Source organism: Carcharodon carcharias, chromosome 13 (assembly GCF_017639515.1).
Source record: "Carcharodon carcharias isolate sCarCar2 chromosome 13, sCarCar2.pri, whole genome shotgun sequence".
Taxonomy (NCBI): Eukaryota; Metazoa; Chordata; class Chondrichthyes; order Lamniformes; family Lamnidae; genus Carcharodon; species Carcharodon carcharias.
In genome coordinates this window covers 103,917,437-103,940,860 of record NC_054479.1, presented here as the reverse complement: position 1 = coordinate 103,940,860, position 23,424 = coordinate 103,917,437, and the positions used below count along the sequence as shown (strand labels likewise).

Genomic DNA, 23,424 nt, shown 5'->3' with positions numbered 1-23,424 from the left:
TATTAATCAGCCTCTGTTGCAATTTCCCTTTCACCTTATTGCCTCCTGAGAGCACCAACTTTCACTTGGCTATGGGTGTATAGCCACTGCGCTTCCTTGGTATCTTGTCAAAGCGACAATTCAGCATGTTGGCTTCTTTTAAAGCACGACAGATAGCACAGTTGAGCCTGATCTGTCTTCACCCAATGTCCACCTACACTTTCAATCAAAAACTGTTGGACAAAAGAAAGGAATACTTGTGTTCATGCACATCTTCAGGACCTCCCAAAGTACTTCATTATTAATGAAGTGTATTTGAATTGTAGGCACTGATGTAGGAAACATAGCAGCCAATTTTTACAAAGGGTACCACACCCGATTCTCTTTCTATTGAGGTTCACAGAACTATTGTTCAAGCTCCTTTTTGAGACTCATTTCATGGTCTCATTGTCATTTTTACTTGGTTTGCAATTAAACATTTTTGCGATTATTTTCCAAGGTGATGGAAATTAAAAACTGGCCCACTGAAAAACTGGCTGTTGATTCACTATTAGCCCATTTTGCGCTGCTGGCATAACCAATTTCTCCCCCATGGTCTTTAACAATTAAAAAGTCGGATTTCTTTAAAAAAAAGCAAAATAATTGCTTTGTCTGTTTCCTTTGGCCTTGCATCTGATTTATAATAATAGTCATTTGGTAGTACAGAACTTGAGTATTGCTGAAAAAAGAGACATCCTTTGTCAAAGCTTTTTATCTTGCACTCATCAGGACAATTTGCAAAAAAAAAACAGGACATTGTCTCTTTTTGTCAGCAATTTAACATATAGATTTTTCCATTTTGGAGAAAAACATGCTGCTCTGTTTAAGAGAATGTCGTGTGGAGGTCAGGCCATGAAAAATAAAAATAGAACAATTTTCTAGATAATATTTGGTGATGACGTGAAGACAGCTGAACAATTTGTACTCATGTTGATTAGGATTTGGATAGACTGCACTTTTCTTCTGAATTAATCCTTTTATTATCCAGGTGTCAGAATTAAATTGATCATAAGATCTCAGATTTTATTTTTAATGTGACAGATGGATTGATTACTTGAACCACATTATCCCCTCAAACAAGAAACCTAGGGAGTTGATAGCCTGGATGTACAATTAATCCTTGAAGCTAATTGAACCTACCCCTAGCATCTCTTCTTTTGATTATGAAGGAATCATTAGCAATATACTAACTTCTGCACATTTTAAATCTATGTAGTGAAGTTTCTTTTTTAAAAGGTCCTTGATTTGCCTTATTCATTTTAATGATGTTATAGCCTGTTCAAAGGCAGTCTGTGCACATTTCAGGGATATATAAGGCAATTACAGATTTAGGAGCAATAGCAAATTCAATACTCCTAAGAACCCCAATGCTTCTTTGCAGATTTACTGATATTTACACCTTATCTGGCTCCCAAACATTACCCAAAAAAAGGAAAGTGCCTGAGTAGAATTAAATTTCAATATTCCATAACACACACATGCTATGTAATTACTTCAAAGTAGCTTTGGCTCAAACCATTTTGCATGCTATAACTTCTGTAATTTTCAGCTTCTAAGTCTACTGACTTTATCTGATAAAATAGATTAATTGTTTGTAAAAGAATTAGCTTGAGTCTTATCAATGACTTAACAGCATGTTAAAATTATGATTGCCAACTCAGTATGAAAAATATAAAAACGTCAGTAAGTTATATTCATCACATTTGATTTTCTGAGATATGGATTTTGACTATCAATGTCAGCATTGTGCTTCACTTTACATCCTGATAAAGATCATTATTTTCCAGATGAAGTATCTTCAAAGCTGCTGAATATATGTCAGGATAGATCTTGCAATGATAAGGTCACCAATTTAGCACAAGGAAGATTTGTCTGGAGATTGGGATATGTGAAAAGAAGAAGAAATACTTGCATTTATATAGCACTTTTATGATCACCAGACATTTCAAAGCGCTTTACAACCAATAAAATACATCTGAAATGCAGTCATTGTTGTAATGTAGAAAGTGCAGCAGCTGCTAGTATTCAAAGTAGTGCCATGGAACCTTTTACATTCACCTGAGCAGGTAGATCGGAACTTGATTTAATGTCTCACCTGAAAGACAGCACCTCTGACACCTCTAGCATGTCAGTCTTGATTTTTGTGCCCAGGCCTAGTGCAAGACTTGAACCCAGGCCCTTGTGACTCAGAGGCAAGAGGGCTACCAACTGAGCCATGGCTAATACAGATTTATTGTTTGTTTTGTATCTTCACATACTAGCTAATGAGCCATAAGACCTCCAGATTGATTGTTGAATAAGATGGATAAACCAATCACTAAGCTCAGGAACATAAAGCTACCCTATTAAAACCAAATGATTGAAGCTGAAAATTGGTCAAAGGATGGTTTGATTGACTTAAAACTATTTACTTTATTATAGAGCATGTAAATGCTACTTAAACCCAGGACTAAAAGAAACCTTTTATTTTCTGAAGTTACCATCTTAATCAAAACTCAGCTGCTTCATTTTACTTTTCTGAGCTATGTCAGATTAGTGTTCCAAATTAATTTTATGATCAGTTACTAAATTTCTGTTTATAGTGAAGTGAGTCCTTGGAACTTGCATTTAAAAAGTTTTTTTTCCGTAATTCAATTACAACACCAACCACCACTTGTATTTGTATAGCACCTTAAGAGTAATGAAACATCCCAAGGTGCTACACAGGAGCATTATAAGACGAAATAGAACACGGAGCCACATAAGGAGATGTTAGGCCAGGTGACCAAAAACTTAATCAAAGAGATAGGTTTTAAGGAATGTTTTGAAGGAGGATTGTGAGGCACAGAGGGGTGGGTTTGGTATTCCAGAGCTTAAGGCCTAGGCAACCGATGGCATGGCCACCAATGTTGGAGCAATTAAAATTGGGGATGTTCAAGAGTCCAGAATTAGGTGAGTGCAGATCTAGGAGGGTTGTAAGATTGTAGGAGATTACAGAGATAGGGAGGGGTGAGGCCATGAAGAAATTTGAAAACAGGATGAGAATGTTAAAATCAAGATGTGTCTTGACAGGAGTAGATCAGGGAACACAGGAGTGACAGGAGAATGAGACTTGGTGCGAGTTAGGACACAGGCAACTGAGTTTTGGATGACCTCATGTTTACAGAGCGTAAAACGTTGGAGTTCAACCAGGAGTGCTGGAATAGTCAAGTCTAGAAGTAACAAAAAGATGAATGAGGATTTCAGCAGCATATAAATTGTGACAGGCAAATTGGGGGATGTTATGGAGGGGAAAATAGACAATCTGAGTGATGGTGGGAGTATGTGACCAGAAGCTCATCTCTGGGCCAAATATGATAACAAGGTTGCAAACAGACTGGTTGAGCCTCAGACTGTTACCAGGGAGAGGGATGCAATTGGTAGATAGGGATAGAGTTTGAATAATAGCTTCAGTCTTCCCAGTGTTTAAATTAAGGACATTTCTGCTCATCCAGCATTACTTGTCAGACAAGCAGTCTGATAATTTGGCAACAGTGAAGAAATCAAGAGAGGTGGTGGTGACGTAGAGTCAAGTGTTGTCAGTGTCCATGTGAAAATTAATGCTGACCTTTTGGATTATATCACCAAGGGGCAGCATGTGGATGACAAATAGGAAAGGGCTAAGGATTAATCCTCGGGTGGGGGGACACCAGAGGTAACAGTGTGGGAGCAGGATGAGAAACCATTGCAAGTGATACTCTGGATACAATTAGATAGTGAAGAATGGAACCAGCTGAGAACAGTCCCATCCAGTTAGACGATAGTGGAGAGGAGGATGGCTTTGTCAACTATGTCAAAGGCAGTAGACGGTTCAAGAAGGAAGAGAAGGGAAAGTTTACCTTTGTTATAGTCACATAGGATATCATTGTGATGTTGATAAGAACTGTTTCAGTACCATAGCCAGGGTGGAATTAATGGTGTACCCTTGTTTGATCCTCATACTGTTGTGCTTTGATTAAGATCATGGTAACAACAGCTTCTTTAGCAAATGGTATAATACAACATTATCTGTCCTGCAGTTAAATGAAATGTGACAGGATGGTTTAAAAGGTAGTCATAAAGATTCTAAACCAAATGGTTCTGGAGCAGGGCATGTCATGGTGTGCATTGTCAGAATTTCTCTTGCCCACTTCAGCTTAATTTTGTTTGTGCAATATCTTCCTGGAAGAGTGAATTGATAACGGCATGGCGAGGGCAACAGGGTATCTGGGATCTGAACGATTGGGCCGACAGTGTATTTCCTTAACCAATGGTTAAGGAGACTTAAGGATTGAAAAAGAAACAGGAATGATGGAGGAGGAGGGTAAATAAGAGTTAAATCAGAATCAGAAAGGGAATGAAAGAGAAGGAAAGAAAGACTGTATTCAGAGAGAGAAAATAGTCTGAAAGGAAAAATAAGTTAAAAAATGTAACAACAATTTAGTACATGTAAGAAAAGACTCCAAGGTTTAATTTTTCCCTTTCTGGACTGGACAGATTGATTGGTATTGCATTAACAAATATCACATTGTTACAATGTCACTTGCGCAATTAATTATGAGTCCTAATTTTCTGTGTCAAGTTCAACAGGTAATTGATGTGTAAAACCTGCAAGTTGTTAAAAAATAATGGTGGTATGCAGTTAGTGTGAAGCAAATGGCAGCGTGCCGTCTGGAGATCTACAGCATACTGCTTCTTCTACTGAACTTAACTGGCCAATTTGTACATTAGTAACAGCATGCACTGTTAACACACCATGGTGTTTTCAGTAAGATTTGGCCCCCTTTATTTATCCATTGGTGCTTTCAGTTATGGTAAAAAAAAACCTCTATAGTGGTGTATTTTTATAACTGTATTGAATTATAAATAAATATTTTAATCTTTTATTTCCTGAGATTGTTAAACTTATACATCTCAGAACAAATCGACAAAATATTGGAACTAAAACATCTTTAAAACTTTTTCTAAATTGGTATGCCTTTTAAACATAATTTACCATAATACAGCCTTTTGATCAGTATGGCTAAAAGCACATTATTTCCCCATGGTGAATAAATAGGCTAACATAACTGCTATAGTTTAGCCTATTAGCAAGGTTTTCCATGCTTTGATTTAATTATGTTTATCTATTTATGTGGCAACATGAAGTTTTGCATACATGTTGTAGCCTGGAGCTATGTATGGTGATGGTAGAGGCTCCTGTTCTTGTCATCACATGGCTGGCCAGGAATCTCTCTCACTTTTATCATCTGCCATTGGTATGTGCTGGAAGGATTTGCAGTTTGATTTTCAACCTGTTGGGCTGAATTATGAACACCACTTGCTTGGCCATCAAGTCCTGGGCTGGGACTCGAACCTGGAACCTCTGGTTTAGAGGCAGGGACACTCTCCACTGGGCCACAAGACCTCCCATAGTATTATTAATCAGGGCCAAATAATTACCCAGTGTCAGTCATGAACAAATACCTTGGGCAGAACTTTCTCTCCCATATGGGAGCAAGCACACAGATGGGTGGGCATGAAAATTCATGCTGCTGGCCAGCATGCTAATTTTCTGGCAACATCCTGCCCCTGGGCTGTTTTCCCAGAGTTAGGATGGGGGCAGGAGGTTCAGACCAGCCAATTAAGGTTCTTTAAAGGCCTAGTGATGTCGACACCAATTAAGATTTTCCAATTGACCTCTGGGATTGGGAACTAGACCTACCTGGAGGCAGCCTCCCTGTGGCAAACTGGAAGGGGCCAATGCTCAAGGCAGGCTTTGAAGCTTTCCATGCCTGCCTGGCTTCACCTGGAACTGCAGGTCGGTCTCTTCCCCTCCACAATGGTGGCCCAGCTGCTGAAGGCATGTTTTGTTTAAAAAGTTGGAGAAAGTGCATTTCCATCTTGAGGCACCATGTCACTCTCTTACCTAAAAAGGCAACTTGCTCTGATGGGATTTGAACCACCTTCTCAAGGGTAGTTAGGAATAGGGAACAAATGCTGGTCTTGTGAGCGACCACCACAACCCGTGAAAGAAAGGATCAACTCTCGAAAGGTGGGGCTAAATGAAAGGAGATGTGTTCCACCTGTATATAATGTGCTAATTAGTTTGTGAAATGTATTTACTGGGAGTTTTGAGGCATCCCTCAAAGAGTTTTTGAAAGTATTGTGCAAATTGAACTACCATGTCCCCACACTATTATTTTTCCAGGGTTTACATGCTGTTTGGCTGATTGCACAGGTTGTACTTTCCTTAGCAGTCATAGCAACCAGACTTACTGTACCATCCCAAAAAATATATGCAGACTTTCCTGCAATTTCCACTAAGTTGAGACAGCAACCTTCCAGTGGTGAAAGATCTGGAGTATCCACAGTATGCGCTATAATCAACAATGGTTTGCAAACTCAAAATAAGTCTGGTTGCTATGACTGCTAAGAAAAACACAAGCTGTGCAATCAGCCAAACAGCTTGTAAACCCTGGAAAAATAATAGAACAAAATAGTGTGCGGACATGGTAGTTCAATTTGTACAGTACTTTCAAAAACTGCTTTTTATATTCTTTCATGGGTTGTGGTGGCCGCTGATGAGGCCAGCATTTGTTCCCTATCCCTATCCCTAACTACTCCTGAGAAGGTGGTGATGAGCTGTCTTCTTGAACCGCTGCAGTCCATGTGATGTAAGTACACCCACAGTGCTGTTAGGGAGGAAGTTCCAGGATTTTGAACCAGTGACAGTGAAGGAACGGCAATACATTTCAGGATGGTAAGTGGCTTGAAGGAGAACCTGCAGCTGGTGGTGTTCCCATGCATCTACTGCCCTTGTCCTTTCAGGTGGTAGAGGTTGTGGGTTCGGAAGATGCTGTCTAAGGAGGCTTGGTGAATTGCTCCAGTGCAACTTGTATATAGTACACACTGCTACCATCTGTGCGTCAGTGGTAGAGGGAATTAATTTTAAGTTGGTGGAAGGGGTGCTGATCAAATAGGCTACTTTGTCCTGGATGGTGTCAAGTTCTTGAGTGTTGTTGGAGCTTCACTCATTCAGGCAAGTGGATTCCATCACCATTACTTGTGACACCACTACACCTGACTTGTGCCTTGTGGATGGTGGACAGTTGTTTGGTGAGTTGCTTACATCAGAATCACCAGTCTCTGACCTGCTTTTGTAGCCACAGTATTTATATGGCTAGTCCAGTTCAGTTTCTAGTCAATGGTAACCCCAAGGATGTTGATAGTGGGGAATTTAGTGATGGTAATGCCATTGAATGTCAAGGGGGAATGGTTAGATTCTCTCTTGTTTGGGAAGGTCATTGCCTGGCATTTAAGTGGCAGGTAACATTCATGCCAAACATTAGCACAAACCTGCATGTTGTCCAGGTCTTGCTGCATATGGCCATGGACTGCTGCTGTATCTAAGGTGTTGCGATTGGCACTGAACATTGTGCAATTACCAGCGAACATCCTCACTCCTGACCTTATGATGGAGATAATGTCATCGATGAAGAACTGAAGATGATAAAGATGATTGACCTCCAACAGGTTGACACCTCATTTTTAGGTATGCCTGGTGCTGCTCCAGGCAAGCCCTCCTGCACTCTTCATTAAACCAGGGTTGATCCCTTGGCAAAAACAGAATTACCTGGAAAAACTCAGCAGGTCTGGCAGCATCGGCGGAGAAGAAAAGAGTTGATGTTTCGAGTCCTCATGACCCTTCGACAGAACTTGAGTTCGAGTCCAAGAAAGAGTTGAAATATAAGCTGGTTTAAGGTGTGTGTGTGGGGGGGGCGGAGAGATAGAGAGAGAGAGAGGTGGCGGGGGGGGTGGGGGGGGGGAGTGGGTGTGGTTGTAGGGACAAACAAGCAGTGATAGAAGCAGTTTACAGCCTTCCGGACTGAATATTGAATTCAACAACTTTAGGTCGTGAGCTCCCTCCCCCATCCCCACCCCCTTTCTGTTTCCCCCTTCCTTTTTTTCCCAATAAATTATAAAGATTTTCCTTTTCCCACCTATTTCCATTATTTAAAAAAAAACACCCCCACTAGAGCTATACCTTGAGTGCCCTACCATCCATTCTTAATTAGCACATTCGTTTAGATAATATCACCAACTTTAACTTTAACACCTATGTGTTCTATTGTACTATTGTTGTTGACATCTTTTGATGATCTGCTTCTATCACTGCTTGTTTGTCCCTACAACCACACCCCCCCCCACCTCTCTCTCTCTCTATCTCTCCGCCCCCCACACACACACCTGAAACCAGCTTATATTTCAACTCTTTCTTGGACTCAAACTCAAGTTCTGTCGAAGGGTCATGAGGACTTGAAACGTCAACTCTTTTCTTCTCCGCCGATGCTGCCAGACCTGCTGAGTTTTTCCAGGTAATTCTGTTTTTGTTTTGGATTTCCAGCATCCGCAGTTTTTTTGTTTTGATCCCTTGGCTTGATGGTAATGGTAGAGTGGGGCCTTGAGGTTACACATTGTGGTTTTATACAATATTGAAGCTGCTGATGGCCCAAAGTGTCTCATGGATGCCCAGTTTTGAGTTGCTAGATCTGTTCTGAATCTATCCATTTAGCATGATGGTAGTGCCACACAACCCGATGGAGGGTATGCTCGGTCTGAAAATGGAACTTTGTCTTCACAAGGACTGTGTGCCCTACCTGGACAGGTGCATCTACAACACGGAGATTGTGAAGGCCAAATCTAGTAGGTTTTTAACTCTTGTTAGTTCTCTCACCACCTTCCGCAGACCTAGCCTGGCAGATATGATCATTAGGACTCGACTGGCTCAGTCAGTTGTGTTGCTTCCCAGCGACTCTTGATGATGGACATTGAAGTCCCCAACCCAGAGTACATTCTGTGCCCATGCCACCCTCAGTACTTCTTCCATGCAATGCTTAAAATGGAGCAGTAGTAATGAGGAAGGGTGGTAATCAGTGAAGATTTCCTTGCCCACTTTTGACTTGATGCCATGAAACATCATGGGGTCCAGAGTCAATGTTGAGAACTCCTGGGGAAGTTCCCTTGTGACTGTATACCACTGTGCCACAGCCTCTGCTGGGTCTGCCCTGCCAGTTGGTGGACAGGACGTATACAGGGATGATGATGAAAGTGCCTGGAACTTTGGCTGTAAGGTATGATTCTATGACCATGTCAGGCTATTGCTGTGGGAGAGCTCTCCCAGTTTTGGCACAATTTTTTAACCTTTTAGTTTGGCATTAATTCACTCATTTGCAATTACCAACGTAACCTTGTAACTCTTTTGAGTACAAACCCGTTTCCATCTGTTTCAGATGAAGTTACATTGTTTCATAGTTTTGCCATTGTGAGATTTGAACTCTTGATTCATAGTTTGCCATTGTGAGATTTGAACTCTTGATAATCTTTTTAAATGAAAACCAAATCAACAAAATTGGGAAAAATCAGGCACAGCCCCTAATTCAGGTCAGCTGTAAAACCAAGAACAAAGTTTTAAAGGAAACTTACAAACTTTAAATCAAAATGTGATTAAAGGGGTCAACAAAACACCCCAGTCCCCGCGGTGCCCACCGAGCACGGAAGGCCTCGAGAGTGCCAGCAGACACCGCGTGCTCCTTCTCCAGGGACATCCGGCAGCGAACGTAGCCGCGGAAGAGGGACAAACAATCGGGCGGGACTCCCCCGTCGATCGCCCGCTGCCTGGACCTGTTAATGGCCAACTTGGCCAGGCCCAGGAGCAGGTTCACGAGGAGGTCCTCCTCCTTCCCAACCCCCTTCCGCACCGGGTGCCCATAGATCAGGAGCATGGGGCTGAAGTGCAAACAAAACATCAATAAAAGGTTTTTCAAATAACTAAAAAGGGAGTGCAGCCTACAACACCCTATGTATACATGGTCCACGGACTCCACAAGACCGCAAAAAGGGCACGTGTCCTGAGAGTCCGCGAACCAATGCATCCTCTTATTATAAGGGACTGCTGCATGCAACACCCTCCAACCCAGGTCTCCGATAGAAAGGGGGAGGACACCTCCGTAGAGGGCCTCCCATCGGGGGCCTCAGCCGCCGGACGGCAACAAGGCACGCCAGGGCGTGTCCGGTCGACGGACAAGGGCGAGAAAATGGAAGGTGTGCAGCAGCAGTCCGTACAAAAAGCTCCTCTTTGCCGTGCCAAAAGGCACAGAGGGCATGTCCCCGAGGCGGCTCATATTGCGGGGCACCAGCACCCGAGGGAGGGTTCGGGGCTTGGGGCCAATGTGGAATTCCGTCCGAACAGGGGAACGCTCAGACGGAAGACCACCGCACACCTGGGCCGCCTCAAGACCCAAAATAACGACGGGTCCGAGCACGACCGTTCTCAGGTCTTGGATGGCATCGGCTGCGACCTGGACACTCACAGACGCGCGTCGCGCCAACTCCTGCGGGAGCATCCAGCCCAGTCCTCCGCCACCCAGCACGTCCCCGATTCTGGTCACCCCTGCGGCCACAGCCCTCCTCTCCGCCAACCACTGAAAAGGACGGAGGGGCGGATCCCTGAGCAGCGGCTCTCTGACGATAGCCGCTACTCCTGATGGGGGAGAGCTGCGTCGCGAGGCGACCACTTTCCAGACTTTGATCAGGTCCTGGTAAAAGACGGGCAACGCCTGCAAGGAGCCACCGAGGCCCAGCTGTTCTATAAACAGGAGCTGCACGTCATAGTTCAGGCCGTGCACCTGACGGAGGAAATACGTCATCAGGGCACACCATCTAGGAGGAGGCTCGACGTAGAGGTATCGCTGCAGGGTCTGAAGGCGGAAAGTCGCCACCTGTGTGCGTAGGCACACTAGCGCCTGACCACCCTCCCTAAGCGGGAGACTCAGAACCTCGGCAGCGACCCAGTGCAATCTTTTGTCCCAGAAGAAGTCGACTAACAATCTCTGGATTCTTGTGACAAAGTCCGGGGGAGGGGTCAAAGTGACCAGCCGATACCACAACATGGCGGCGATCAGCTGGTTTATGACCAGAACTCGACCTCGGTAAGATAGCACTCGGAGCAGTCCTGTCCAGCGCCGCAGGCGAGCGGTGACTTTCGTCTCCAGTTCCTGCCAGTTTGCCGGCCAGGATTCCTCAGCGGGGCAGAGATGGACCCCCAGGTAGAGGAGGCTGGTCCTGCTCCAGGTGAAAGGCCTGAGCTCCTCGGGTAGGGGATCCATCTGCCACTGACCGACCAGGAGTCCAGAACATTTACCCCAGTTGATCCTGGCAGAAGAAGCGGCAGAGTAGACCTCCTGGCACTCGCGCATCCTCCGCAGGTCAGCTGGGTCACTAAACATAAGGAGCACGTCATCGGCGTAAGCCGAAAGGACCACCCCGATGCCCGGCCCGCGCAGAACCAATCCCGACAACCTCCTCCGCAAGAGGCGCAGGAAAGGCTCCACGCAGATAGAATACAACTGGCCAGACAGGGGGCAGCCCTGACGTACCCCTCTCCCAAAGCGAAGGGGCGCCGTCAGGGACCCGTTAACCTTCACTAGACACTCCGCGGCGGTGTACAGAAGTCGGATCCGGGCGACAAAATGCGTCCTGAACCCGAAAGCTCGCAGAGTTCCGAGTAAGTATTCGTGATCCACCCTGTCGAACGCCTTCTCCTGATCGAGAGACAGGAAGGCGCTCGACAGACCAGCCCTCTGGGAATGGTGGATGATGTCCCGGACCAGATGGATGTTATCATAAATGGTTCGGTCCGGGACGGTGTAAGACTGGTCAGGGTGGATCATGTGGTCCAGCACGGTGCCGAGCCAAGAAGACATGGCTCGGGCGAAGATTTTGTAGTCCGTGCTGAGGAGGGAGACCAGGCGCCAGTTTTTAAGAAGGCGGAGATCCCCCTTCTTCGGCAGCAGGGCAATCACGGCCCTGCGCCACGAAAGGGGCATCTCCCCGGTAGCAATGCTCTCCCCCAGGACCCCCGCGAAGTCGCTCCCCAAGACGTCCCAGAACGCCCTGAAGAACTCCACGGTCAGCCCGTCTAGTCCCGGGGTTTTGCCCCTAGAAAGACCGTTGAGTGCGCCGGTCAGCTCCCCCAGACTTATAGGGGAGTCGAGCTTTCCGGCGCACTCCGGGCCGACCTGCGGCAGGTCCTCCCACAAAACTCTGCAAGCTTCCTCACTGGACGGATCCAGAGAGAACAGGGCAGTGTAGTAATCTCGGGCAATGGCCCTGATGCCCTCCGGATCCGAGACAAGGGATCCGTCGTCGGCCAGCAGCGTAAAGAGCTGCTTACGGACCCCGTGCCTTTTTTCCAGTGAGTAGAAGAAGGGAGAGCCACGGTCCATCTCCTTAAGGAAACAGATCCGCGACCTCACGAACGCGCCCCGAGACCCGACCAGTTGCAGGTCCCGCAGCGCGCCCTTCCTCTCATCGTACACCGACCGCAGGGCCGGGTCCGCGTCGGGCTGACGGAGACGTGCCTCCAGGTCGAGCACCTCCTTCTCCAACTCCTCGACCCTGGATTTGCGTCTCTTTGTCGACCCCTTCGCGTACTCTTGACAGAAAACTCGGACGTGAGTCTTGCCCACGTCCCACCATAGCCTCAAGGAGGGGAAGCCTCCCCGCTTCCTTCTCCAGCCGGCCCAGAAGCGACGGAACGAGTCCAGGAACCGCTGGTCTTCCAACAACAGGTTATTAAAATGCCAGTACGCGGACCCCGTCCGAGCGCAGAACGAAGTGAGCTCCGCCCACACCAGACGGTGGTCCGTGCACGGAACCTGCTGTATAGAAGCAGCCGGAACGCAGGACACGTACGCCTTCGAAACGTAAAGGCGGTCGAGTCTGGACGCTCCGACTCCAGGTGACACAAAGGTGAACACGCTGGAGTCAGGATGGAGATTTCGCCAGACGTCCACTAAGTCGAAGGACCTGACCAGGTCCCGCAACTTACTCACACCTCGCGTGCAGTGCGGGGTACCGTGACGGTCCCGGACCCCGAGGGTGCAATTGAAATCCCCCCCGAGGACGATGCACTCGCCAGCGTCGATGGAGCCAAGATGAGTGGACACTTCTTCAAAGAAGCTCGCTTGCTGCTGCGTGCCCAGGGGAGCGTACACATTCACAAAGTGAAGCACCGCCCCCCCCAGACGCACAGTCAGGTGCAGCAACCGGCCTGGCACCGGCTCCTTGACCCCCAAGATCTCCGGCTGAAAATGCGGGGCCAACAAGATAGCCACCCCGCCAGAATTGGAGGCTAGGTGACTCATGTAGACCCCCCCTCGCCACTCCAGGAGCCACGTGGCTTCGTCTCCCGGAACGGTATGGGTTTCTTGCAGGAAGCACAACGCATACTTCCCGTCCCTGAGGACCGAGAAGTTCTGGAACCTGCGCTGTGCGGCCCTGCTGCCGCGGATGTTGAGGCTGGCTATAGTGGTCTTCATTGTCAAAGGTACATCAAACCTTCACCTTAAGTCATTAAAAAGAAGAAGAGGACTTTTTAGTCCTTCCTCTCCTTCAGGAGCCCAGCGAGAAACGTTTGGACCCTCCGCCGCGCGTTCCTATCCAACTCGGGAGACTTGAGAGCCTCGCGAGTGGACCAGAACACCAGCGGAAACGAATGCCACCGGTCCAAGGCCAACTGAACCCTGTCTCGGCGACCGCGGTGCCCCGACAAAAAGTCCCGGAGTTCCCTTGGGGGGATGAGGGGGGAGTCAGTAGAGGGCACCAGGGGATCCACCGCCTCGCTTGAGAGCGACTCCGCGTAATCCCCAACGCTCACCACCGACACCTCGTCCTCCTCCGGGTCGTCGCCTCCAGCTTCCGACCCCTCCCCCACATTGAGTACAGGGGCTGAGTCGGAGCTGCCAGCTGGCTCTATCTGTGCCTCGATCCCACCCCCAGGATCAAGGCCAGAGGAGTCCTCTCTGGTCTCCTCTAAACTTTTTGGGCCAGAGGGCAGCGGCAGTTCTGATGCCCGCTCTCCTCCCGGCACCGGGTCGTCCGGGGAGCTCAGGACAAGCTCCTGACCTAAACATAGGACGCCCGGTGTCAAGGTTTGGGAGGGAGCGGGAAGGCCCTCCTTTTCGCCGCCACCCAATGACGCATTTATATTTTTTAAATTTTCAAAGTTGCAGTCCCCCGACGAGCCAGAAGGTACCTCAGGGGTGTTAAGTGCACTGGAGATGGACACCACCTCAAGGGAGGTGCCCTCAGTGACCCCCGAGGGGTCAAAGAATACAACTATTGGGTTTGACATCAGATGGCAATCACTTGTAATTCTTTTGAGTACAAACCCATTTCCATCAGTTTATTCAGATGAAGTTACATTTTTTCATAGTTTGCCATTGTGAGATTTGAACTCTTGATAATCTTTTAAATAAGGAAGATGTAACTCTTTTTTTGAGTACAAACACGTTTCCATCTGTTTCAGATGAAATTACATTGTTTCATAGTTTGGCATGGTGAGATTTGAACTCTTGATCTTGGGGTTATAAACCCAGTACCATAACCACTCGGCTATTTAGGCCAAGCTAAAAACACGTTTCCATCTGTTCCTATTCAGATGAAGTTACGTTGTTTCATAGTTTGCCATTGTGAGATTTGAACTCTTGATCTTGGGGATACAAGCCCAGTACCATAACCACTTGGCTATTTAGGCTAAGTAAAATGTTAGTGGTCCCTGCTGAGATTGTAACTCTTTTGAGTACAAGCATGTTTCCATATGTTCAGATGAAGTTACATTGTTTGCCATTGTGAGATTTGAACTTTTGATCTTGGGATTACAAACCCAGTACCATAACCACTTGGCTATTTAGGCCAAGCAACGTAACCTTGTAGCTTAACTTTTACAAGTCCCAGTACTCACCTGAACCAGCTCGTGAGAATATCTGCCTTGTAGATCTTATTAAGTAACCAGTTTCAGTCAGTCCTCCTGCTTTGATGTTCTGCAAATCACTGCATATTTCATTCTGCTAAGCTGCAGGTGATATTGATCTCTCCTAATATCCAGATAAAAAGGGCTCCTTTGGTTCAGGAAGTTAGTTTGTAATGCATTAAAGGGTGAAATGACTTAGTGTATTGAAAATGTGTTAAATTTGAGTTTATCTTTCTTGCATTTGTTTTAATGTACCTTCTAGCAATCACAACTTCACTGTGTACACTTTCTGCAAGATTGAATCCAATAAGATTCAAATACAATGGAGTAATCAAGCAGAAAATAACTGCAATAATGGTGCAGAATCACCTATAACTAGCAAATGGCCACTTTACCAGTATAAATAGGACAAAATGGAACAGTTCAGCTGTTGATCATGTTATATTGAATGACTGTGGAATGTGAAGCCATACTGTACAAAGCCCAGTTTACTTGCACAAATGATGAGAGAACACAGCAAAGGATGATAGAGCAACCCACTTGTATACAAAGTAACAACGCATTAAGGAGGCATTAAAGCCGACACTGGAAACGGTTCTTCTCAACTGCCATATACGGGAAAGTGTGAGCAAGAGGGTGTCTGATGTGAAAGAAATGTAGAGCTGAGCAATAAGGATGAATGTGAATTATCTGAATCTGCCACATATATTGAAGGGTCAAATAGGTTTGTTTGACTAGCTTCACAAATAGTATACTTAACCTGAATTTATCCACTAACATGGTAGAAGCGCAGCTCAAAAGAAATTAATGACGATTGGTAAGAAGCATTAGGACAAGCTATCAAAGACTAACATCCAAAATACTATGTATGAGGCAGCCTGCATTAAGTGAGAGTGTCTCAGTACATGTGGTGACAGACAGCAGAAAACACAGTCACTGGCATGGTTTGATGATGTCATATTGAACACCTTAGCTTTGGGAGACCAAAGGGGGCTTGAGTGTCAAACAATCTGGAAAAAATTGACAACACTATTATTCTATTTAAAATCTATTACCCAAGCCAGTGCATGTGACATGGTTATTCTATGAAGTGCAGAAATATCATGTCTTTAACTATATTCAAGCACCATTTTTATCATAGAAATATCACCACTCTGTAAGCTTCTTATTGGCTGGAAGCACAGTGCATACTGTGTCACAATGTGAAGCAAGGACCTGCTCACAGGCATATACTTCAGAAGCTTTCCCTGAATCAAAATGAAAAAAATTTTGATTGGCGTTGGAGGCGGGACTGGAGATGGGAGAACTGGAAAATTGGCATTGGAGAATGATGTGCTGACTTGCCAGCGTGTTTCTGCCTCGGGGTCATTTTTAAAGTCGGCTGTTTTGGTGAAGGGATTTGGATGGGAAGGGGGGCTGGTGATGGGGGGGATGTGTTGATAGCTATTTTAAAGTTGGCTATCGGGTCCCCATGGCAGCCAAATCCAATGGTTCCCCCTCCAAAGCAACTGGAGCTGTGACCAGTATAAATTTCAGCTTTATCAAAAAGTTATTAATTTTGAGGTGCTCTCTTTCTCTCTCTCCCTCACCTACATTGGCAGCTCCCACCTCTGACTGTGGGGCTACCAATCTCTCAGGACTGGAGGGCCTCCAATTGGCCTTGGGCGTGGCACAATACATGGTCAGCACCCAGAAATGGCCCTGACTCCAAAACAAAATGCTGCCCAGAATGTGCCATACGTCATGAGCTTGGAGGGGACAGAGTTGAACACTAAAGGTAGGTTGCTGTTGAGCAGAGGTCTTGCTTGAGCAACCATATATCACTACCGTCTCCCTCCATCATGATGCTAATGACATGGAGCCATAAATGCAGTGAATGTTTTTTGAATGAGAATGTATCTACTTGAAAAACATACAGGAAGCTGGTGGCTAATGTTCTCATAACTTTACAGTCCAAACAGCAAATGCAATAAACCCTGCGGTCAATGTGCAAAGAAGCAATCTTTGGAGCATGGAATCTGTAGTTTGCCCATTGGTACCAAATACAATTTCTCAGCAGTGAATAGTTTGTTTTCTTTTCCTCTGGCTGTATTTTGCTGCTATTAATCTTTCACACAATTATCCTTTATCAATTATTATATCACCTTTACAGTTTCATTCGTATCCTCCAGCTGTTAGCTAAAGAAACTATTCTCCATATCGTGAGGAAACCTTTCAAAGTAACACATTGCAACTCTGAACAATAAAAGCTCATTCAATCTTTTAAGATCCTGCCTTCCATTGGTATTGTACAAGTTACTATTTTGTGGATATCTTCCAGTTGTATTTTGATATGACTAGTTTAATGCATGATTCATAGATAAAACAGAATGCGTTTGATCTTGAGAAGTGTTTATTGTGTTTCCTCTGCTCATCTCCTATTGGTCTGATAGAAATTAGTTTCTCTGTGCTTGTTGCTGTTGTTGGTCAACCCTTGGTTTCATAATAGTCAGTACTTATGTCAATGATTTATTAACAATACCACTGTGAATCTCAGCATATGAATAAAACTGCGAGTTGATACCATTATCTCCTTCTCCCCCTTCCATGCTGTGTGCGCACAGTCTAACATATGTTCACAAATAATTCTTACAAACTCATTGTTTGATTCTCCATGTGGGAGCAACAAATCTCACATAACTAGGAAAACATGAAAATCAAACCAACCCGCACATTGTTCTGATATTCACAGTGCCCAGGTGATCCAGGGCATCTGGCTATGGTTGCAGGGAAATATCTCCTTCTGCCTGTTGTTTGTTGACATAATAGGTGCAGAATTAAGATTTCCCCCCTCTTGTAAAAGAAAAGGGACATTAAGCATTGTTTTAATGGGTTAGGATTGAATCAACCTCTGTATTGCAGTGCAGAGGATCCAGGTACATCTCAATTTTACTTACAGAAAAATATCAGCAGAGTCAGGGGAAAATTTCCACGTAGAAAAGAAAGTCAGGTCTGGAAGTAGAATAAAGCCTGTGGCTCTTAACATAACCTCCTTGCTATTGTATCCTATGCCCCTATTAATAACATCTAGGGTATTTTATTTTGGGGTTTATTGGCTCTGAGTTTTCAGATTTTTGTTCCGTCAGACCTCATCCCTTTTCCCTGGCCAGTCAGGCAACATGTCAACTGTATTGATAGAGAGGGCATGTGATCTGTTTCCAGTCCTGTTCTTGCGTTCTAGGAAACATTTGGTGAGTTTCCTTTCCATCATTTATCTCTGTGCTTAAGCACCAGGCCTCTGGCAATACTCTGATACTCCATTGTTCAATGACTTAGAACTTTAATCCCATGTGCTACCATATTGCTGACTTTGGATCTTGAAAAGATCCTGTTCTAAACCAATAATGCTGGTTTATTGAAGTTCACTTTATTAAAAGTGGTGTGCTGCTTTTTGCTGGTATGTTAGTAACCAAACTCTGGCTTATTATTTCATTACATCCCTGCAACCTGTAAATGAAACTAATAAAACCTGAAGCAAATGCAGCATCTAATATATTATATATATATATATAAATCCACTATTTTTATGATTTTAAAAGATTAGTATTTCTCTTGATTTTTCCTCCTTGTGGTTTCAGTAATTTGAGTCTATGTCTTACACTAAAGTCTTAAACATTGGAAGAAAAGAAATTAGATAATAAATGATTGATGTTGAACCGGCTAAAGCGAGGTTGAAGAGATTTGGCAGCAATTGTGATTCAACTCTAGCCATTGCCCAGTCATTGCAGAGCAGCAAATAATAAAACAAAAAGAATGCTGGCCTTTACTGTCAGGTCAGGAGAACTGAAATTTGACGTGTTCAAGTTTCAGCTGTATAGCGCTGTGGTCAGGCTCTTGAACACTGTATTCAGTTCTAGTCACTGAAACACAATTGTAACACCTAAGTTCTAGAAGTAATGCAGGGGACCCAGGAGTTCTAGGCCTAGTGCCAGTGGACTGAGTTATGAGGAAAAATTCGAAAAGACAAACGCTCTTCAGGCTTGAAAGGAAGTGTAAGGAGAACTGTAAAAGTTTGTAGGATAAATAGAATAGGAAGGATTCACCCTGAGCACTTTCCCAAGTTAAACCAGAACCTCAGAAAAAGGTGACATAGGTGCAAACTGGTAAAAGCTAAGATCACAATTAATATTAGACAACACTTCTTCAAGCAATAATGATTAATATTGGAATGACCTTTCAGGTAGGATGTTGGAGGCAAAAACTCTTAAGTATTTCAAGAGGCAGTGGATGCATGAGGAGAATTGCCATTCATATCTGGACTTAGCTTTGTAACTGCTGCATAGATTAAACATTTTAAAAAACAGTGATATTTTGTTCATTTTAATGGCCTGTCAATGCCTGTTGATTCAGAGATTGGCCAAGAGATGGGGTAGAGATGCAGACGCATGGGAACACCACCACCTGCAGTTCTCCTCCAAGCCACTCACCATCCTGACTTGGAACTAAATCGCTGTTCCTTCACTGTTGCTGGGTCAAAATTCTGGCACTCCCTCCCTGCCAGAACTGTGGGTGTACCTACACCACGTGGACTGCAGTGGTTCAAGAAGCCAGCTCACCATCACCTTCTCAAGGGCAATTAGAGATGGGTAATAAAAATGCTGGCCTAGCATGCGAGGCCCACATCCCATTAAAGAATTTTTAAAAAGAGACTGGTTTCCTAGAATAGACCCATGAAGAGAAATGGAGCAGTTGTACTATTATTACATAGTGATGTAACAGCTATAGAAGCCAGATTTTACAACAGAAGGAGGAAGGTTAAAAATAAAATTGAATATATTATTAATTGGTAACAACTAAAGATGACCAACTACCTGAGATTTGGCTAAATTCCTTTGCAGACTGAAGCAGGTGTAATATCATTGCACGTCTTTGGAACAGTCAGTAATCAAGCCCATGTTGCAAGGTAATGAGTGGGCTGCATATTTTTAAAGTTAATGATGCAACCCAGAGTAGGACCTGGGTTGTTTAGTTTTGTAGAAATTATTAATTTGTTTACAACTTTATGTACACGACATTGCCAGAATAACGCAGTACTATTTGGCAAAGAACTATGTGGTTTTTCAAAGGTACAGCAGCGATAACTAACATTAAAAATTCCATTCAGTAAATAAAAAAGAAATAAATTTGACTTAGCGTTTTCTTGAAATACTTCACGTGTATACCACAGTAAACAAAACATTTATTTTGACAGACCAAAACTGTTTATTTGTGATGGTTTAATATAATCAGATAAAAATATTTAAATTAACTTTTGTGACATTGCAGGAATCTGAAACAAGGAAAGACGACCAGACTCTGGACATAAGGCTGTCTCCGTCTCTGGACGGTTTCCCTCCAGAAGAGGAGGACAATCCTTATGAATTCCTGGCTACGGCAGTCACCAAGAAACCCCGTTCACTGGAAATATCCAGAGTGTCTTCAGGAATACCAGGTACTGGAACTTAAGAGCCATTGAATTTCACTTCCAACTTTTGGCTTCAGATAGAACTGAAATACATATAAGAGGCAAATGAGGTAGTATTGCTGAAACAGTGCATTAACTGCAGCATGCACCTGTGCCACACTTAGCGGACTCCCCTCATAGTGCAAGGTTAGCACATTTAAATATTTTGTGGGATTTCTGGAGCTTGATGCATGATTAGCCAAGAGTACCACTGTGATGAGGATGTCAGGTGACAGCAGTTATTGTTGCTTGACTGCAAAGTGACAGTTTGATTTCCATCTGAAAATCCATCTGAGACATGGAGGGCCCTTTGATTGCTTGGCCTTTGAAGCCAAAGAAGCAAAGTATCAGAACAAAGTATGACCCTATTAGAAGTGTGAAGCGATTCATTTTAGTAGGAACGACATGGAGGGACATTTTTTTAAAAAGGGTGCAATTCTAAAGGGGGTGCTGGAGCATAGCGACCTGGGTGAATATGCGCATAAGTCATTGAAGGTGACAAGACAGGTTGAGAGCATGGTTAGCAAAGCATACAGTATCCTAATCTATATTAATAGGGGCGTAGGGTACAAGAGCAAGGAGTTTATGTTAAACTTGTATGAAACCAGCTCAGCTTCAGTTGGAGTATTGCATCCAGACCTGGGTACCACACTTAACAAAAGATGTGAAGGCATTAGAGAAAGTGCAGAAAAGATTCACGAGAATAATTCCAGGGAGGAGGAACTTCAGTTACGTAGATAGATTAGAGAAGTTGGGGCCATTTCCTTGGATAAGAGAAGGTTAAGAGGAGATTTGATAGAGGTATTTAAAATCATGAGGCACCTGGACAGAGTAGATAAACAGGTGGAAGGATCGAGAGCAAGACAGCACAGATTTAAGGTATATGGCAAAAGAAGCAATAGTGACCTGAGGAGAAACTTTTTCACGCAGCGAGTGGTTAAGATCTGGAATGTACTCCCTGTTATGTGTGGTGGAGGCAGATTTAATCAAGCTAATCAAGAGGGAATTGGATTATTATCTGAGGAGGATGAATGTGCAGATTTGCAGGGAGAAGATGGGGAATGACTCTAGGTGAATTGTTCATTTAGAGAGATGGCACAAACATGTTGGGCAGAATGGCCACCTGTGTTGTAACAATTCTGTGATATTGGTAGGCTAGGGGCAGGCAAGAGGAAAAGATCACCCCTGAAGCACCTGTTCCAAACAGTTGCTGACCATTCTCAGCATAATGTGGGAAGGGGGAGCCCTAGTTAGCATTAAAGTTGGACCTTAACCCTCATACGCAATCTATGTGTGGCTCCCATTGCCTGTGTAAATAGTTACCCTTGGATTTTTACACCTGATAGTACAGGACTTCCAATGCATAGTGCTTTATGTGAATGACATCATAATATCAGCCCAGTAGAGATTTATTTGAAATCCACTGGTCAGATTTCAATAAATTTCATTTTGTGTGAAACTGACAGGCATATTTAATACAAAATAAAAGGAACTTAATATTTCTGTATGTATTTATTTGCCATGACATTTCGCACAGCAAATCAGAAAGTATGATATTGGCTATTTGTTACATAGCTTTATGTTGCTTTTTTTCTGTCATTTCTCTTCTGCTTCTCTCTTTCCAATCCTTGCTGTTTCTCTTTGTTCCTTAATTTCTCTTTGTCTTTTACTTTTATTTTTGGTGGGGGTTGATGGGTAGCATGTCCAATGTTGTGGCAGAGAAAAGAGCCACCAACACTGTAGACTGTGTATGTGCAGTGGATGGGGGAATTGGGTCCTCAGTATCTCCTTTTCCATCCACTCTCCAAATCACTTGTGCTCCTCAACTCTCTAACTCACGTCATTTATCTTGTCCCTTGTCCTTCCCAGTCCTTCTTCTGCTTCATGCCATATTTTCATTTTCAATGCTACACCTACCTCGTTCCTTTGCTCAATTGTGTTTCACTTCGCCCGCATTCACTTCCTTCACGCCCTCTGTTCTCTCATAATCCCTCCAAACTCCCCCTTTCCCAATCTTGATTGGGTGTTGAGAAGCCACAGGCCCTCTCACATCTCCTTTCCCAATTTTCATGTCTCCCATCCCGCTCCTTTTCCTTCTTTCTCTCTTCTTGACTGCCCCTGTCTATTTTCCTTCTGTCCTTCATCCTCTCTTTACCCTTTTTCTTCTGGCCTCTTCCCCGCACTTTTCTCCATCCCTCTTCCTATTCCCCTTCCTCTTCACCTGTCTGAGATCAAAATGCAAAGAAGGATGAGCATTGACATGAAGAAGGATGCGCTTGCTCTCACTTGTTCTTTCACTTGCTCAAATTTATATACTTCTGAAGTTAATGGAACATAATTCTGATGCATGTCGAATCAGAACACTGTCCTTTTCCCACATTTACAAACAGACACTCTGCCTAATTCTTAAAAAAAAAACAGTGTAATCTTTGCTTCAAAGCTTTTCAAATATATCCTCTTTATTTTCAAAATTATATTACCTGTTACCTTAAAAAAAATATACATTTTAGTGGCAGTCGCCAATCGGCTGCTTAAGAATCCGAAAGGAATCAAGCCTGGCTTGCTGTTCTGCTGTCTAATATCCAGTTTAGCACAGGGGTTCTAAATCAGGCTTCGGGCTCTCATCTACAAATGTAAGGGCTCTGAAAAATGACACAATCTAAAATCAGGCCAGATGTCTTTCAGGTGTCCTTTTGAGCACGAGATGTTGGTACCTGGAATTGTACCCATTTCATTGCTTGTACAATGAGTTCAGCCAGATTTAATGTCTACCCCAACATGTATTCAAACGTCAAAAAATTCAAACTTAATTCTAGTGTGACACAATTCACCCTATTATTAATACCCCTTTGCAGAAGTAAGTGTAGTCCACAAACATTTCCATCACCATACATTTCATTTATTTTCATGTATTAACTCATGTTTTATGGTAACTTGTGTTATTTATTCTTAATTAGACAGGTATATTAAATAATGCCAAAGCATTAATATGTTGAGCCAGGTGATGCATTTCACTCATATGTGAAGGCTATTAAATTGTTTAAAATCTATACAAGTTAAATGTCATTATATTACAAAATGTCTAAACCTATTTACAACATTTGGACTCCAATTATTTTTCAATTCAACCACA

The 23,424-nt window shown here is 44.0% G+C and overlaps 1 protein-coding gene across 15 annotated transcripts in view; it reads left to right on the top strand.

Annotated features, from left to right (window-relative positions):
• anks1b (ankyrin repeat and sterile alpha motif domain containing 1B) overlaps positions 1–23,424 on the top strand; it is an 865,501-nt gene that overhangs the window by 616,967 nt on the left and 225,110 nt on the right. For all 15 annotated transcript variants that reach the window (XM_041202975.1, XM_041202978.1, XM_041202973.1 and 12 more), the window contains one exon: positions 20,114–20,279. In XM_041202975.1, coding sequence (XP_041058909.1) covers positions 20,114–20,279 — 166 coding nt within the window. The remainder of the gene's footprint in view (positions 1–20,113; positions 20,280–23,424) is intronic.